At 35.5% G+C, this 17,350-nt stretch overlaps 4 protein-coding genes and 1 pseudogene across 4 annotated transcripts; 1 reads left to right on the forward strand and 4 right to left on the reverse strand.

Moving 5' to 3' along the window:
- Positions 1-1,272: 1,272 nt before the first annotated feature.
- LOC120117175 lies at positions 1,273-6,275 on the reverse strand (annotated as a pseudogene).
- A 1,301-nt stretch (positions 6,276-7,576) lies between these two features.
- On the reverse strand, positions 7,577-9,583 carry LOC120117301. Its single transcript, XM_039137591.1, has 3 exons — positions 9,292-9,583; positions 8,050-8,252; positions 7,577-7,816 (listed from the first exon to the last, which is right to left on the reverse strand). Exons 1-3 carry the CDS (start codon positions 9,533-9,535, stop codon positions 7,739-7,741), a joined length of 525 nt encoding a protein of 174 aa, XP_038993522.1. The 5' UTR covers positions 9,536-9,583; the 3' UTR covers positions 7,577-7,738.
- A 721-nt stretch (positions 9,584-10,304) lies between these two features.
- LOC120117302 lies at positions 10,305-11,247 on the reverse strand. Its single transcript, XM_039137592.1, has 3 exons — positions 11,142-11,247; positions 10,803-10,969; positions 10,305-10,533 (listed from the first exon to the last, which is right to left on the reverse strand). Exons 2-3 carry the CDS (start codon positions 10,932-10,934, stop codon positions 10,336-10,338), a joined length of 330 nt encoding a protein of 109 aa, XP_038993523.1. The 5' UTR covers positions 10,935-10,969; positions 11,142-11,247; the 3' UTR covers positions 10,305-10,335.
- Positions 11,248-11,497: 250 nt separating this feature from the next.
- Positions 11,498-12,076, reverse strand: LOC120117176. Its single transcript, XM_039137482.1, has 3 exons — positions 11,925-12,076; positions 11,616-11,826; positions 11,498-11,530 (listed from the first exon to the last, which is right to left on the reverse strand). The coding sequence occupies exons 1-3, from the start codon at positions 11,981-11,983 to the stop codon at positions 11,498-11,500; spliced, it is 303 nt and encodes a 100-aa protein (XP_038993413.1). The 5' UTR covers positions 11,984-12,076.
- Positions 12,077-12,852: 776 nt separating this feature from the next.
- Positions 12,853-14,719, forward strand: LOC120117177 (protein CHUP1, chloroplastic-like). The gene is made up of 5 exons (XM_039137483.1): positions 12,853-12,922; positions 13,010-13,659; positions 13,869-14,047; positions 14,289-14,418; positions 14,477-14,719. Exons 1-5 carry the CDS (start codon positions 12,853-12,855, stop codon positions 14,717-14,719), a joined length of 1,272 nt encoding a protein of 423 aa, XP_038993414.1.
- The last annotated feature ends 2,631 nt before the right edge of the window (positions 14,720-17,350 follow it).

Consider the following 17,350-nt stretch of genomic DNA (forward strand, 5'->3'; position numbering starts at 1 on the left):
TATTGTCCAAATATTCTAAGCGTTTGTAAGAAGGGTCGTCTAAATGAGAAGAGCGTGTCATAATGCCCATGTTGTCTTTCCCCCGTCTTCTTCTTTTTCTCCTTCTCGTATGATTCTTTGGGGTAGAGAGGTTCATAACTCTTGAAAAGTTTTCTAGCTCAATTCTTGTTGCTGATGGTCATGTTGCTGCAACTGCAATTGGACCGTTTTGGAAAGCTTAGAGCTGGGCACGTAAGTTCTGTAGCTTCATATGCAACTATTGACCAGGAAAACAAGACACCAAGGGGACTTTAGGAAGAATATAAGGATGACATTGGTTATTTTTCTGTTGAGAGTTCATTTTGATTAATTCTTTTACGTTGGGAGGTGTTCACGCTCACCACGCCAATTGTTTAATGGTAAAATGCGGGGGTTATAATGATCATAAGCGATTCACTCCTTTTAGTTTGGACGAAGAGTCGCAACTGATTCTTTTTTGTGGAGATAGTGGACAATATTAAGCCGAAGACGAATAGTAATGGAAAAACGAATAGTTGATAAGGGGATGAATAATCGAGAAGGTTTGATCCTCTTTACCTCGCATAAGGATTTATACTTATATTTTATTTATTGAAATGTATGGGGATATATATATTGATTCTTATTGTTAGTGTCAAAACTATAGTTATAATGACTATTCGTAGATTGATAGAGTAAACGAACACGATCGTCTAACAATAAATTTGATCATAACATATCTCTCGAGTCTGCCAAAGGTCTATCAAAAGATTACGATTGATAAGAAATACGAAACTCTAGAAATTTTAACTCGTAAAAGAATTCTTCTAGAAGCTTCGATAAACGAAAAAATAATTACTGTGAACTTATATCATGTATTATTTTCTGATGAATCGTTTAATTAATAACATAAATACCCAAATCCTTATATTTACTCATTTTCATATCTCATCATATATATGTTTATTCACGTTAGAGTACGGTACGCATGAATTCTAGAAAACAATCCTATGGTGAACCTAAATAATATCATTTGTAAATTTAATCTGTCAATAATGATGTTTTAAATTTTTAGTTATATTATTTGTTACATGTTTAAAACTTTTTACAAATTAATTCAATAAATCGCACGAACCAAACGATCTCAGTAGTTAAAGAATTGTTATTATTCTTTAAAGTCTCATGTTCAAACGCCGCGTATGCATAGATGTATGAGCATGTAATGTCAAATGATTGAGAGATTTTGAACGGATACTGCAATATATTCATCCCGGATTAAGGAAAAAATCTAATTCAATAAAATCTTGACCATATACAATAATTCTATGCATCGAGTAAGAAGACAAGCATATGATAGTATACTAAGCTTCTCCAAATAACTACGTTCAATTTTTTAACAACTTTACCAGTCAATTGAAATCCACAAACTTCATCCCTAAATCAACTACCTTTTAACATTTTTATCTTCCATCTCAATCAAAATTTCATTTCTTCAACTAGCACTAATTCTTTCTGGTAAAAACCAGCACCTTTCATTTCTCCAGAAGTTCGTCCCTGGGCGTTATCAACATTTCCCAAAAACACGATCCGACCTGAAATTTTCATAGCAAACGTGAAAAGTCATGTACAAGCTCATTTTGGTACAAAACAACAACGTTTTTTGTTAACTTGCCTTCACCCCAACCACAAAAAAGACAACCATGAAGCAAAACCCAAGACCAGGGAGAAAAAAGCTACCAGTAAGCCACAAGATAATCAGATCCATCCATGCATGGACACACCATTCATAAAAAAACTGAAAATTTCAAGCAAGAAAACAAATTGTCATTCTAAGCACTACTATGACCTTTTTCAATCTTATATGGGTTAATGGCACGAATCGGTTTGTTCTAATGTGGCACCTCTACTTTCAAAATGTCTAATTTGGCACCTGATGTTTAATTCCGGTTATCAATGGGGTACTTGACCCTAATGCCCTTAAAATTTTTGCTAACATGACATGTTATCAAAATAGGTGATGGCATGTGGCAAAGTCAAAAGCATAAAATCCAAAAATATATAATATCAAGACACACTAAACCAAAAAATGACTATTAATCATTAAAGGCTTAAAGTAAAAATAAGTACCTAAACTATGCTCTCTTTTTGTTTTATGTACCTAAACTATTTTTTGGTTAAACTAAATACATAAACTATTATATTTAATCATTTTAAGTCCTATTATTTTTTCAATTAGAAAATTATTTTTCGACCAATAAGATATTGACACATCATACAAAATTAGGTACTTGTTTTGACCAAAAAAATATTTTAGGGGCTTAAAGCAAAAAAGAGACATTGTTTAGGAGCTTATTTTGATCAAAACATAGTAAAGGTACTTAAAGTGGTTATATATAATAGTTTAAGGACTTATTTTGACCAAAAATTAATTTAGGACTTTAGGTACTTAAAGCAAAAAGTACACTTTAGGTACTTTTTTTTTAGTTTAAGCCATCATAAAATCCTATGTTGCTTGGACTCGGGTATGGGTATGGGTATGTGTCTAGATGTCGACTCATCAATTGGTTAAACTTAGACTCAAGGTTACAGCACAAAAAGGTTCAAGAGGTTGTCGCAGGTGGAGGTACTTGTTTTATATGTGTTCTTAAATATAATATTTTTTTATAAGAACGTGGCCTCATTAAAAAACCCTTCATAACAATCAAGCTCCGAAAAACTTAATAGTAATAGGAAGGAGGAAAAGAGTGCCAAAATTTTATTACCAGAAATAAGGATTACATCCAGAAACAGAATAGATAAAGTACATATTTCCCCATACAAACACCGAAAACAGGACCCCTAAATAACCGAACCAAGACACCTCTCCTCACACTATCCTATACCCGATTTTGCTATACCATCAGCTTCATCATTAGTACATCTCTTAACAAGGGTAGTTATAACATTGAATTGCAACACAGTCTTCTGAATAACTCTAACCAAATCAACATAGCGAACCGGACAAGTTTGCGGGTTGTTTATCCACTTTAAAGCAGTAGATGAATCACTCTCTAAAATCAAACTCCCCTTATCCCTCCACACCGAATTAAAAAACAAGTTTAAGCCTTTTTGGATCGCTAAAATCTCTGCAAGGATCGGGGGCCTGGACCGGTTGCTCTTGACAAAGAACTCAACCTATTATTTTCAGCATCCCTGAGTACAACACCAATACCACTACACCTCCAATCAAAATTAACTGCCCCATCCACATTCATTTTAAAGAAACCCGTAGGGGGTGAACACCATTTTGGCTTATTCATTCCCAATTTAGAGGTGAACGGTTCAAATCTGCCAAGGTTAAGTCACAAGGCAGTCTACTTGGATATGTAGATCATTGATTTTAGCCAAGAACCAAGAAGCCACCCTGTATTTAACCAAAAGAAAAATTATGCCTTATCCAGTATGCCATTCTCAAACACTATATGATTCCTGTAATTCCAAACAGTCCACAAAACAGCACCCGGAACAAATTTCCAAATATCCGAACTTGGATTTAACTCAAACCATGAGAGCAGAAAACCTTTAGGATCATTTGGTAATACAGAAATTAAATTCCACATTCGAAGGATGCGCAATTTCCCACAGTTTGACACAAAGAGCAAATGATTCACCGACTCCGGCTCCAAACCACAAAACGTGCATAGAGAATCTTCAATTCCTTGGACACCCCTACCAATAAAGCAGTCTTAACAGCCAGCTTCTGATGTATCACCTGCCAAAGAAAACCTCAACTTTAGGAGGTAATAACCCACTCCAAACAATCTTTGACAGGCTGGAAATTAAGCTACTTCATGACTTACCGAAAAACACGCCCTCCCTTACCTTTCCAAGTGAAACAATCTTCAGTCTCTAATCCAGGCTGAAATGTATCCAACAACAACATCAGTTCAATCCATTGATCAGTTTCACTATTCATCAAATTTCTCCTCAAATGAATGTCCCAAATCCACCTCCCATTGCTAACATTTCTAAATTCTGCAATGAACCCATCCTTTTTAACCAACAAAGCAAACATCCTGGAAAATTGGTCTTCAAAGGGATGTTGCTTAACCAACTATCATGCCGAAACCTAATTGAATCTCCCTTTCCCGCCTGTAAAATTGGTGATTACGAAAGCATAACCCGAAGGGTGTCATTCGACCTATAGTTATTAAATGTGTGATGATAAATTAATATTTTCATATAGTATATAATACAACAATCTAATCTCTCTTCTTCTTTTTCTATCCTTATCCTTGTCATATCAACACAAGTGTGGCTCCCATTTTGGCGAGTTCAAGCATAGATAAAACCACTCACCCATTTGACCATATAGACACAATTGAATTTTTTGTTTTGTCAATTGTCACATAAGGAACAAAACAAAACGTGGCATGAAATATTAATCAAAATTACATCCTTATCACTCATGTCAAAATACATAGCACTAAAATATGTAGAAAAAAATATTGGCAGGACATGACAGTGCTTTCATTTTTTCAGTTCAGTAGAGCTAGTAAAATACTAAAGCGTGTAGTTACTATAGAACAGAAGAAAAGAAATATGCTTACCATTTCGACGAATGGAAACCTCTCTCAAGAGTCGAACCAGACCAGTGATGGAATCAGCAAAGATGTGTCTCCAGATTTCCCTCCAAATATACAATTGTACTGCATCACCCCAGGAGAAAAAAAGAGAAGATTGTTAAACCAAGATCAAGAATGAAGAAAATCAACAGCTGATATAATTATGATAAGAAATTGCAGTTAAAAGGCATCGGGCCATGCTCAAAGCAAGATTACATAGCATTAAATATCCCACTCCAACCATTCCAAGAGACTGATTAGACACTCATTTTGAATTTCATGCATAACAGAACTAATCATCCTAAGTTTATATACTGCAAACAATTCTATCTGAAAAGCTGCTATTCATAGAAATGATCAACTATAGTTCCCCACCCATTATCATGGAATAAACAAAACAGCCAAAAGCTATCTAGATTCATAGGTTAATCAGTAGTTCATTCAGTCCTTCAAAGTATATAAATAGATCATCAATTGAACCATCTTCCAATACACTTTTATGGCTAACCTTTCTAATGAGCAAGTCTGCGGTCGGGGGTCCTTTAAATATACAGCATGTAGCATTTTTAGTTATTTTATAAATCTTAGAGCTGTGCTGGAAAAGAAAGATATTCTGTGGAATAGAGGTTGCATTGAGATAGATCATGCATCACAAAAAAAGGCATCCATTAAAGATGGCTCATAACTTTAAGGATTTACTAATGTAGGGCATTCACCCTTACTCTTTACATGTTGTGCTTCCAAAACAAAGGAAATAACATTAATTAACCCTTTTGGTACCTTTTTACGAAAAAAAAAACAACGGTCAATACTAGAAATGGCAACAAGGAACAAAATTAAAGAATAGGAAAATGGACATAATCTGAATATCGGAAGCAGCATTTCTGCATATCAGGTGGACGAAATATGCTTCGAATAAAACCTTACCCAGGAAGAGCATGCTTCATGACAAGGCCTCCCAATCCCTCTTGGTAAACACAAACTCGATGCCACTGAATAGCACATCGATTAGCATACTCTTCCGGTTCCTCATTCTCATGAGGCCTCCTGTTGTTTCGAATCCCACCTGTCCCCACAGAAAACATTGTAATCGCCATCCATTTTTCAGTTTTTCTGCACTGGGGTTTGGCCTACCTGTCCAACCAAATTGCCTACAAACAGAAAACCATCAAAAGCCCAAGAACCATTTCCAGTTAAATTTCAAATAGAGTTCCAATACTAAAGATTTCTAAAGTTAAAAGTCCATCCCAAAAGTAATCTAATACGGAATTTTCACTTCTATTTTTACTTTTAACTTCTAAGTTAGCGAATGCTTAGAATTCTACAAACAGAAATAATGAAATTTGAAGAATATCCTTTAAAAGAAGAAGAATAAGACAAGAGCAAAATCATTGGAGTGAAATGAATGAACCTTGTAAATGCCCATATCAAGGCCATTCTCACATCGGGCGGTCGTATAAACGACTCTGGGGGGAGTCCTTGGCAGATTCTAGGGCGAGATGAGTTGGGAAATGGATCAGAGTCGGAGTCGGAAGTTTCAGCAGAGGGGGAAAGGGTGGCGGTGCTAAGGGGAAGTTTAGGAGTTTTGGGTTAGAGAGAAGAGATAGACAAACCCTTCTTGATAAATTTGTCATTGAATTCGCCATTTTGGTGTTGAAAACGTGAGGTGGGTTTAAAACCAAAACTTAAACCCTAACTGTATAGTTTTTTTATAAAGTACACAAACGGTGTCCGATATATAAGTTGATATTTTGTTAAGTTTCTGATTATTAGAAGTTATAAATAATCATCTAACTATAAGTATTGCTTTATTAAGCCCTTTCAACTATAAAAATTGTTTTCTCTGTTTTATTGAATCACTGACTATATGTATGTTCTAAACTCATTCTTCTTTGTAAAAGTTTTGGCGTCCGTCTGAGCTAGATGTTAATCTACTTATTAGATATGATAAATCTGATCATATAATTGTTTAAGTAGTATTTTGTGATCGAGTCTATTTACATCATGCTATCGATCTAGTGCTTGAAACATTATGTCCTTGAACCAGTGATTAAAAGCAACGACAGTGTCGATAGACATGATTTTATCATATCCCAATCAACATGTAACATTCGGATTAGACAATCGTCATTTTTTAATAGAAAAGGTTGGATTTGAAAAATATTAATAGTCGATGATCATTTTATAACTTTTAATAATTGAAGACTGAATAAATGACACTATAATCGAAAGATCATTTCTAGTGCTTGAAACATTATGTCCTTGAACCAGTGATTAAAAGCAACGACAGTGTCGATAGACATTGATTTTATCATATCCCAATCAACATGTTAACATTCGGATTAGACAATCGTCATTTTTTAATAGAAAAGGTTGGATTTGAAAAATATTAATAGTCAGATGATCATTTTATAACTTTTAATAATTGAAAGACTGAATAAAATGACACTTTATAATCGAAAGATCATTTTATAAATTTTAATAGTTAATTGACTCGACAAAGTAGTGTCTTATAGTCAGGAGACTATTTGTATATTTTACCCATAATTTTTCTTTATAATTTATGTGAGCTCATTATAATAAACTATTTTTAGTTTATATTTTAAAAATAATTATGATTATTTTATTCAAAAATTAACGGGCATAATATCATAATAAATTAAGTTTATACTAATTTTAAATCATTACATGAGTACAATTAGATGATTTATATTATCTTTTTTTTTCAGTTAACATATTCTCATTTCTTATCATTAATTTCAAGTCTATTTTTACTCCTAATAATCTAAAATAAATATATTTTTTAAATTTTGGAGTATTTATCGATATCCAATCTATAAAAAAGTTTCAGATTTCACTTGTTTTATTTAACGTTCTCTAAATCAAATAGGGCTTATAAGAGTCTCTTGAATTAGAACACAGAAAAGAGATGTTAGACAAGGGATGCCAAATTTCATCTTTGCTTTCACCAATCATTTGGCTGTAAACTGGACTACCATTTCACAAAGCCTGAAAATGGATACAAAACCAATCTATATCTATGTTTCAAATGGTACAAAATTTCCATATTTGGATACAGAATGCAAAAGTTCAGTCTTCCATCTCTTTACACCGCAATAAAGCCGGCAGGTTTAGCCTCATTCTCGGCTGATCTTCACCCTTTTGGTCACAGGAGATAAGAAAAGCTTTCTAACCGAGGCAACGGGATCTATAACCAGCAGAATAAAATCTAGGAAGATTATTATCATGGATAAGAGCCCACAAATTTTCTTTTAATTATCATGGATAAGAAACAGTTCCATAACGAATTGCTTTATGGATGTCGAAACCTAACTGTTATCAACAGATTCGAAAATTGAGTAAAACTGAGGACATGCCATACCATATTCACATTCATAAATACTTCCATTTCAGCTCCATTACTTGAATAAGTAACATTTCGAATTACCTTAATCATGGAGGCAGATGAAGGAGGAGAACATGCCGGTGAAGAACGAGGACAATCTTTCCCACATAGCAAAGCAGATAATGTTTGTTGCCATCCGGGTGCCCCACCACTCATTGATGCAATCCATGGACAATAATGCCTGTGCTGCCTGATTGGATCAAACTCTGATATTTTATCCATGCGCAGTTGCTTTTGATCCTTTCCTGGAAAATGGGGGAACATTAGTTGATCACCCCTTGTAGTTAACTTACAAAATTCATGAAATCAGGCAGACAGGAATATAACATATGCAAATACCACAAACCCATAAGCCAGATATAACTTACATATCAAGAAAGAAATATTTTTATTACCAATCAGATAGACGACAAAGTTCTAATGAGGAATTAAGAAAAGGGAAATAAAAGACCACGCATCTACTTGATCAGCCTTTCCAGGTAGCAGTAGCACTGAGAAAAATCACAAAGCTCCTAGCTGCTCCAACAAAAGGTTTAAAGTACAACAGACATATTTGGGGCATTATTAAGAAGCAAAAAAATAAAAAATAAAAATAAAAATAAAATAAAAAAATATTGAATTCTAACTTGTGTCAACGAATGTAAACGTGCCATCCCAGTGGCTATGAAGTGTTTTGAGTGTAATCAGAGTTCATTATTGCCTAATTATCCTTGGATCAATGACCTTTATCAGTCCATTAAGAACTTTAAACCGTTCTGTTGCAAATTCCAAGATGAAAATAAGATAAATAGAAATTATATTAAACCCCATCACCATAAATTGAAAGCAACTCCAGAAGATAGTCTCAACCACCAACATCAACATAGTTATTCCTTCCATGTAAAAACATTGTTGCTTACTTTGGGCTTTAGTGTACTAGAAAAGTTGAGCATTCTTATGTGTATGGAAACAATCGCACAATCACATTATAGAAAATAGAATATTCACACAAGATATCGTAAGGCAAAAAAAGGAAATCCATATCCTAATTTAACTTCTGTAACATAAAAAGAAGTAGCATCTTCCTCCAATCGGAAAAAGTTTGTAGTTTAACTTTCATAATCATAAAACAATATCGGTTAAAAGCATAGCAGCAATGCCCCAAAAAAAAGGGAACTAATTAACAACATAGAAAATATAGGGAAAAAAGGCATATTGACAGTAGAACTTTCATTTTATTAAAACTTTTCCAATACTACCGAGAATTAAGCTTGTAGATAGGAATAATAATGCATTAATGCTTACCTTTGGGATAGGATAAGCCCTTATTGTTTTGTGCAGTCTGGACTTCATCGATCACCCCTTCCTCACTATTGGCACAAGTTTTGTCTTCTCTTGAGGTCATCTTGTATGTGCCATCAACATTTAAATCAACTTCCAAGCAAGAGGCAATACATGTAGAGTCTTGATTAGGTAAACAAATTTCTTTATCACAGACTTTCTCTGCTTCTGCAGTTTGTTCTGGATGGCACTTTTCAGATGTAATCATAACCGATGAATCATTATTTCCTTCATTTCTAGGGAAGCATTAGCACCTTGTGTCATAACAGAAGAGCCATCATTGTCTACCTTTTCAAGATAGTTATTACTTTGCCAAGAATCTTGGACTACATTCTGAGAACTCTCTATTTGAACCCTCATATTAGAATCATCTGTACCAGCATAAGGAGAAATTTCTTTTGCAGTGACGTTGGATCCTTCTAATGGAGTGACATTTCTAGAATTGTGATCTCTTGCACAAACATCATGGTTTGAACAAGGAGACTGATCATTGCTTTTAGAATTACAATTAACTGGTCCTCCTTGTTTGCCATTTGAAGTTCTCAACTCTGCCAATGGGACACCTGGCTCACTAACACTATTATTAAAACAATCTATTTCTTCCTGAAACTTGGATTCTACTGGAGTATTTTCTTGATTACTATATATCTGATCTCTAAACTCTGGATTATACAAAAACCTAGCACTTAAACTCCGGCCAATAACAGGTAAATGTATTATTGCTTTAAAGTTTTGTCGTGTTGGTGGTGGACCTCCTGCTATAGTAAATTTTAAATTTGAAGATTGCTCCATAGATGATGACCTACTGTTCGAAGGAACACCACCATCACAAACATTGTTTTCGTGACCAGAATCATGGGCTCCAGGATTGACTTCTTCACACCCAAATAATCTGAAGAACTCTACAGGCTGTTGAACAGTGAGAAAGCCCATAATCCAAACACTTGCGCCACAAAGTCTGCAATCTAAAACAACAGTTTGGGATCATACTGCAATCTAAAAGAATTCTCAGTCTTTATTTGCCTCCAAATTTTCATTTTCATCAGCTGCATGAAAGTTGAGACACAAGTTTAGTCCATAATCAGCTCCCTGAGGTAAACTTAAAATTTCAGCATCTTTGGCAAACTGATTCTGTCCATCCTTGCAATCAACTACATAAGGTAGTAAACGTGGTTCCCAGCCACAGAGACTTATAAGCTTTTGAGCCTGCAAAATTTTCAAATTAATCAGTCTTCAACAGCAACAGAAATTCAGGAATGCATAAATGATAAAAATCTCCAATGCAGGACATGTTATATTGTACAATCATAAATTGGCGAAACCATTGGATTATTATCACTCTTTTTACCGAAGCACGTGGATGGTATGAAAACGCAGTACAAGAAAGTTTCAGAAAGCAACATGCTGTTTAAGTGTACATGTACCAGCCCTAATGTACTTGTAATGCAAACCACAATGAGAAACAAATTTCATACCTGATAATACAAGTTAGCAGAATCCACATCAGATCCATCTTCTACACTTTCTAGTCGAGAAAACTCACATTCTCTTTCAGAAAATCCACCGTTAGGGGTTCTTAGAAATTCTTCGAGCTGAGGGCTTCTCATAAATTCAATGGCCGAATATGAAATTACTGGAAGAGTTATAAGTTGAAAGAGTGGGTTGGATCTCGCCGGAATTTATCAACTAAATCAGCAGGCACAGTGGGAGGAAATTCGGCCAGTCTTTCATCACAGACATTGTCAATCCAAGGGCAAAACATTTGTGTCCACTATCCAGCTTTAATCTAAATACTGAGGCTGCCTTCTGAAGAGTTATAAGTTGAAAGAGTGGGTTGGATCTCGCCCGGAATTTATCAACTAAATCAGCAGGCACAGTGGGAGGAAATTCGGCCAGTCTTCATCACAGACATTGTCAATCCAAGGCAAACAATTTGTGTCCACTATCCAGCTTTAAGCTAAATACTGAGGCTGCCTTCTCAACTGAAGTGTAAGAAAGATGATATCTAATTTAGCTTTGTAAATACCAGAATTTCCATACTATTTGTTCAAAGTTAAGCAATATTAGATACAAAACATGCCTGCTGCCGTGTCCAAGAAGGTGGAGTAGAAAAAGGAGACGTGCTCCGCATGATTCACAGGCTAGAATGTCCATATCCACATGACCCAACCTATCGTGGCACAATTAACAAAGCACTTGCCACCTAAAAGAATGGAAAAATTATCAGCTCTTTATATATATAACTTACGAAAGAGCGGAATCAGATATGGAGAACATAAAATAGAAACCTTGGGCTTGGCAAACCAGGTCATGGATTTGAAAGTTGATAACCTCCTGAGAAAATCTCCTCTATCCCATGGTCTGCAATTTGGAGATTCACTCGCAACTAAGCAATGCTGCTTCTCTTCCGCTGCTAAATCATACGATGGATTCGGCTTTCTTTGCTCGTAATAGTTGTCCTTGTCTTCCCAAGCCTGTTCCCGGGGCGGTGGCGGTGGACTACCAGTTAATACAAACATATTAATAAACAAATAGCAGTTGACAGAAATTTCAAGTTTCATCGACTAGAGGAAACAAATCAATAGTTAAAAGGAAACCTGGAGGAGGAAGGGTTTGAAAGAGCTTGTCCATGATCGAATGAACCTCTTCTCTGCATCGTCGGCCATCTTTACTTTATCGAAGAAATAAAATCTTCGCTGTACAAAAAAAAAATAAACGAAACAAAGGAGGAAAAGAATGTTGCTGAACTTTTGCCGCTCCTACAAGACTGGGCTCTGCTAATATCTAACCATTGGCTTTCTTCTCGCCTAGCATTGTATAAGTTCAGGGCCAGGCTGAGAGCACAAAATAATGAAGATAGGTCAATTAGTAGGCCCAAAATAGGAAAGCTTCACCTTTGGATTCAAGGGTGTAAAGTGCAAGTTATGGCGTATGTGATTAAGAATGGAGACGGGATCCGAACTCAATCGATTCTGGCCCAATTCGATTCTATTGGATTGGATTTTTATAAAATTATCGGGTTTAGTTGGATCGGGTCAAATTTTTCAGGATATTTTTTATAAATATATTATTTGTGTTGGTCAGATTCAGGTTTAAACTTTTATCTCAAAAAGATGGGTTGAATTCGGGTCAGGTGAAGAGTATATATTTTAGGGTTAATGTATAATTTTCAGGGCGGGTCAAGTTAGGTCAGCCGTTGGGTTGTTTTTGTAGTTGAGTCATTGATAGTTTTAGCGAATGTCTAAGAAAAACCCGTTTAATTTAAGGTTAAATAATAATGGAAATAAGAATAGGTAAAAATGTGATAAAAATATATAATATTTTAGGTTGTAATTTAAAATGTTACGAAGAATGTCGTTTTTGATTCACACCATAGTTTCATGTTGTTCAAAAAGGTCGTACAATGGACAAAGTTGAGCCACTTCTTGGTGATGGGATTTATCACATATCTATGACCTAAATATCTTCACTTTCTCATCAACTTTAACTCATTCAAAATGGTGCTATGAACTGTGAAGAATCTGAATGATATTCCGGGTCAGCATCCTGGTTTTGCTTCACTTGCAGCCGGTGCCGTTTCTCCGGTCACCTTCAGGTCAGTTCATACATACATAAATACATACATACATATAGATCATGCATGGATGGTCAGTCTAAAGCTAATTTATTGGCATGCATTTAGAAAATGAAAAAAGCAAGCTCCTGCAGGAAGATGAGGTGCAAGATGAGGGAACTGAAATGTTCAACAGCAAGAACATAGAAATGGAATTAAACCCAAAGTTGATTAAGAAAATAATCGGTGAAAAGTCCGAGCATTCGCAGAATCTTGTAATGGAGTTGGAGATGGAGAAATCGACCCTCGAAAGGAGACTGCTTGAGTTGTATAGTCTGAAAGAAAAGCTATATTACATTGCTTGCCTGCAGAGGAATTTAGATGACAAAACTGCAGAAATCGAAAAACTCGAATTTGCAATATTTGCACTTAGGGATGAGATAAAGGATCTGAAAGAATATAATGCAGGTAGCTTGGAAGTGAAGCAACTAGATATGGAAAAGAAGATGATAGTGGAAATGCAGATGAAGAATGGCAATGCTAGCCAGATGAAGAGGCAAATATTTGTTCTTCAAGAGCAATTATCTGGATTTGCTGCCAATGAAACCTCTGTTCAAGATGCTTCGGTCGAAAAACGGCTTGAAGCTATTAAAGATATCGAATTACAGGTCCTTAAGATGAGAAGAATAAACAAAGAACTTGAGTTAGAGAAGAGAGAAATTTCATTTAAGTTATATGCTGCTCATGCCAAAGTATCTGCACTTTCTGACATGAAAGAGGTAAATTTAAGTCTGGATTTCTTTTCTTGCTAACTGCTAGTTTTACTATTAGCTATTGCACAAATTACTCGCGTTCGTGTTCATGTTCATGTTCCTGTTCGGTCCACGAAGTTCATACTCGAAAGTGTGATGCACCTCAAGGCACAAAATAGCAGAATACATCATTGCTTGAATCTGAAAAGTTTTCCTCTTAACTGGTGCTGTTGCAGATTAAGACTATTGCCAAGATTAGCGAACTGAGACATGTCAATGGGGACCTCTTGAACGAAGTCGAAAGACTGCAGAAGAGCAGATTCGCCATGGTTGAGGAGCTAGTGTACCAACGCTGGCTCAATGCTTGCTTGAGGGCTGAAATCAAACATCATCAAGAAAGAACTTGCAAGAGAAAGTTCAGAAAGCTTCAGACCCTAAATCGAGCAAGATAATTACACGATTCCTCGATACGAACAGCACTTCGTCATACACCTCTTCAACCAATACTGAAGAGACAGATAGTAGCACCATTGATAGCTCTTGAAATAGTAATTCCGGCACGGGTGATTGCGCCTCTGGAGCGACGATCCTAGTGTTGTTTTATCACCAAACAAGTCCAATAAAAGCCCTTCGGACAGAAATGGCATCATACGCAGGTTTTCTACTTCAATGGTCCCTTCAAACACATCAATGCTAAGCGCTAAACTAGGTGGTACATATGGCAAGAAAAATGTGTCAGCTCCAAAGGAACTTACTGAAACTATGAAGATGCCGGATCTTACAAAAGTAAGGAGAGTTTCTTTTGATGCTGCTGCGGTCGAAACAGTTTCACCGGAATCGGTAGAAGGGCTATTATGAGAAGGGAATCGTTTCTTTAGTCACCGAGGATCGGTCAAGTGCGAAGACCGGTGCATTGGCTGGCAAGAAACATGAATCTCCGTCTGAGATCGCTCCAGTGGAGCCAAACCAGTCAAGTGATCATTCAAATAGGAGATCCATTGACAATGATGATGGTGACGCCAAAGAAGTTAGCAGGGTGGTGTCGGAACCGTCTTTCGGTTGGGCATGGAATTCAGTTTCGACTTGAAAAATGTGGATTGGAGTCGCCACCGATCATTTATTTTAAACAAAATAGGTTGATCGGATACCTTATTTCTTACCTGATCCGCTTCTTACCAAAGATGTGTCGGATTCGGGAGTCGGTTACAGTCAAGGAAGGGTTAGCACCCTTGAACTGCCCTTTCGGTACTGTGTAATTTCCAGTTTTCTTTAATTAAGAAAATTGAAAGTTAAATTAAAAGGTAAAACATCGATCCGAATTACTTACCCTTGATTGATTGAAATTCCCTTAAAAAAAGACGTTAAAGAACGAAAATGAAAAAATAAAAATAAAGGAACAAGAATAAGATAAAAATAGAAAAAAAAGTTAATAAGCAGTAAAATAAATAATAAATGAATATTAATAATCTATATACAACCAATGAAAAATACAATGAATAAAAAATGATCATCAAAGAATAAAACAAAGTAAAGAAAAAGGTAATCGAATAAAAATGATTGAAATGTACACATAATAATAATGGATATATAAATAAACTATTAAAAGTATATATATATATATATATATATTAAAATATAGCATTAAGCAAAAATAATCAAATAAAGAAAAAAAAATAGTATACATATATAATAATAATATATATATATATATATATATATATTAAATTAGTAAAATGAAGATAATAGTAAGAGAAAATCGCCTCAGCGACCAAAAAAATTATAATACGATTTTAACCAACTTTTTTTGGATTTGCCAAAATGACCAACAAAATCGCAACGCGAAATAAAAATCGCAACGCGATCCCCAGAATCGCAAATTAGTTTCCAAAATCGCAACGCGATTCTTGAAATCGCAATGCGATAGTACAAATTCGCATTGCGATTTTCCAAAATCGCAACGCGATATTAAAATCGCAACGCGAACACATAAATCGCAACGCGTATCCGTAAATCGCAACGTGTATCCGTAAATCGCAACGCGTATGGGTAAATCGCAATGCGTATCCGTATATCGCAACGCGTATCCGTAATCGCAACGATAATCCGTAAATCGCAACGAGAATCTGTAAATCGCAACGATAATCCGTAATCGCAACGAGAATCTGTAAATCACAACACTGAAATTTTGGGTATATAACCTGAAATCATAAACTAAATCCCTAAATCGCAACTCATTCCATCTCCATCTATCACTCTCTCCGGCGACATCCGTTCCTATATCCACGACATCCTTCCCAATCCGGCAACAGGTTTTAGTTTCGCAGCTCGTCTGTTTAGTAAATTAATTTACAACCATGAATCATCTAATGTTGATCATGTTTGGATAGATTTGTGTTTTGGAGGTCATGGGATAATGTTCATGGTGTTTTACAATATGCCTTTACCCATGAATCTTCAACTAAAATTGTCTTTACAAAAGTTAACTTATGAAACTCTAATGCTACGTGTTTCAAATAATTGAATTTAGAGCCCCTAAGTGGATTTAGGCTATCTTATCAGAGAAATGGTAAAGTTTATTTGTTAACCGACAATGAAGATGTTGAACGATTCATTGCTTACATTAGTGTTTCACAAGATGATGTTACATTGTATGTTGTTGAACCTAGAAGTAGTATTGTTGGGTCAGTAGCGGGTAGTAATCAACTAAGTTTTTCTCAAAACCCACAACCTTTCTCTAATCCAAATCCCAATCAACTTTCAGCACCAAATTCGGTTTTCGTATGACCATAGACGATGATGAGCCAACAGAAAAAATTGTGAGTACTAGTCAGTATTCGAAATTTGGTCTTGGTCAATATCCGGACTTTGATATTGGTCAATACACGGATTTTGATGATGTTTCAGAAGAAAAACAGACCATGCGTGTAATGATATTGATATTGGTCAATACCCGAATTTTGATGATGAAACAGCCGTTGCCGAAGAATGTATTGTTGATGATAATGAGGAGGAAGTTACGACTGTGATGAACATGTTGAACATCCATTCTGTAATTCATATAATCCTGAAGAAGAAAAAGAAGAAGAAAAAGTCCCCGAAGAAAAGAAATGCCACGGCGTATAACTGGAATATGCCAGAATTACTTCAGATACCGGAAGAAGAGTTGATAAAGAAAGCAGTTGATTGTTACACAAAAGTTATTCGTATCAAGAAAGATGATTGTTTTGATACAAAGGAAGACTTGAAGATAGCTTTATATACGAAATGTGTGGAAGATGGCTATCAACTAAAAGTTAACAAATCAAGCAAAGATCATTTCGAACAAGGTGTATGATTGACAAAAACTGTGGCGTATGATTGCAAAGAGATTTGCAAAATGTTTCAAGTTAGGACTTTTATTGATAAACATACATGTTCAAGAACCCAAGTTTTTCCTCACCATAGACAGGCAAACAAAAAGGTGTTGGGTGGTTTTCTGGCTGAGTTAATGTTTTTGAATGGCAGGGTATATCGGGGACATGAAATTATGACTGACATGAATGCTCGTTCAAGATTAGTATATCATATTCTCAAGCTTGGAGAGCCAAATGTTATGCCTTGGAATTGTTGAGGGGTCGCCAGAAGCATCGTTTGCCCAACTGCCGGCTTATTGTCACAATTTAAAGCTGAAAAATCCTGGTCGGTAACTCATATCAAAACAGATAGAGATGGACGCTTT

This window comes from Hibiscus syriacus, unplaced genomic scaffold, assembly GCF_006381635.1.
Source record: "Hibiscus syriacus cultivar Baekdansim isolate YM2019G1 unplaced genomic scaffold, ASM638163v2 tig00110319_pilon, whole genome shotgun sequence".
Taxonomy (NCBI): domain Eukaryota; kingdom Viridiplantae; phylum Streptophyta; class Magnoliopsida; order Malvales; family Malvaceae; genus Hibiscus; species Hibiscus syriacus.

Coding starts and splice junctions, on each gene's coding strand:
- LOC120117301 (XM_039137591.1), bottom strand. CDS start 9,535: ATGATTACATCTGAAAAGTGCCATCCAGAACAAACTGCAGAAGCAGAG. Junction 8,253..9,291: donor GGGCTTATCCTATCCCAAAG/GTAAGCATTAAT, acceptor CCCATTTTCCAG/GAAAGGATCAAAAGCAACTG. Junction 7,817..8,049: donor CATCTGCCTCCATGATTAAG/GTAATTCGAAAT, acceptor TTTATTCTGCTG/GTTATAGATCCCGTTGCCTC.
- LOC120117302 (XM_039137592.1), bottom strand. CDS start 10,934: ATGAGAAGCCCTCAGCTCGAAGAATTTCTAAGAACCCCTAACGGTGGA. Junction 10,534..10,802: donor CTGCTAACTTGTATTATCAG/GTATGAAATTTG, acceptor AAAATTTTGCAG/GCTCAAAAGCTTATAAGTCT.
- LOC120117176 (XM_039137482.1), bottom strand. CDS start 11,983: ATGCAGAGAAGAGGTTCATTCGATCATGGACAAGCTCTTTCAAACCCT. Junction 11,827..11,924: donor TCAAACCCTTCCTCCTCCAG/GTTTCCTTTTAA, acceptor ATTAACTGGTAG/TCCACCGCCACCGCCCCGGG. Junction 11,531..11,615: donor CCTGGTTTGCCAAGCCCAAG/GTTTCTATTTTA, acceptor CCATTCTTTTAG/GTGGCAAGTGCTTTGTTAAT.
- LOC120117177 (XM_039137483.1), top strand. CDS start 12,853: ATGATATTCCGGGTCAGCATCCTGGTTTTGCTTCACTTGCAGCCGGTG. Junction 12,923..13,009: donor GTTTCTCCGGTCACCTTCAG/GTCAGTTCATAC, acceptor GCATGCATTTAG/AAAATGAAAAAAGCAAGCTC. Junction 13,660..13,868: donor CACTTTCTGACATGAAAGAG/GTAAATTTAAGT, acceptor GTGCTGTTGCAG/ATTAAGACTATTGCCAAGAT.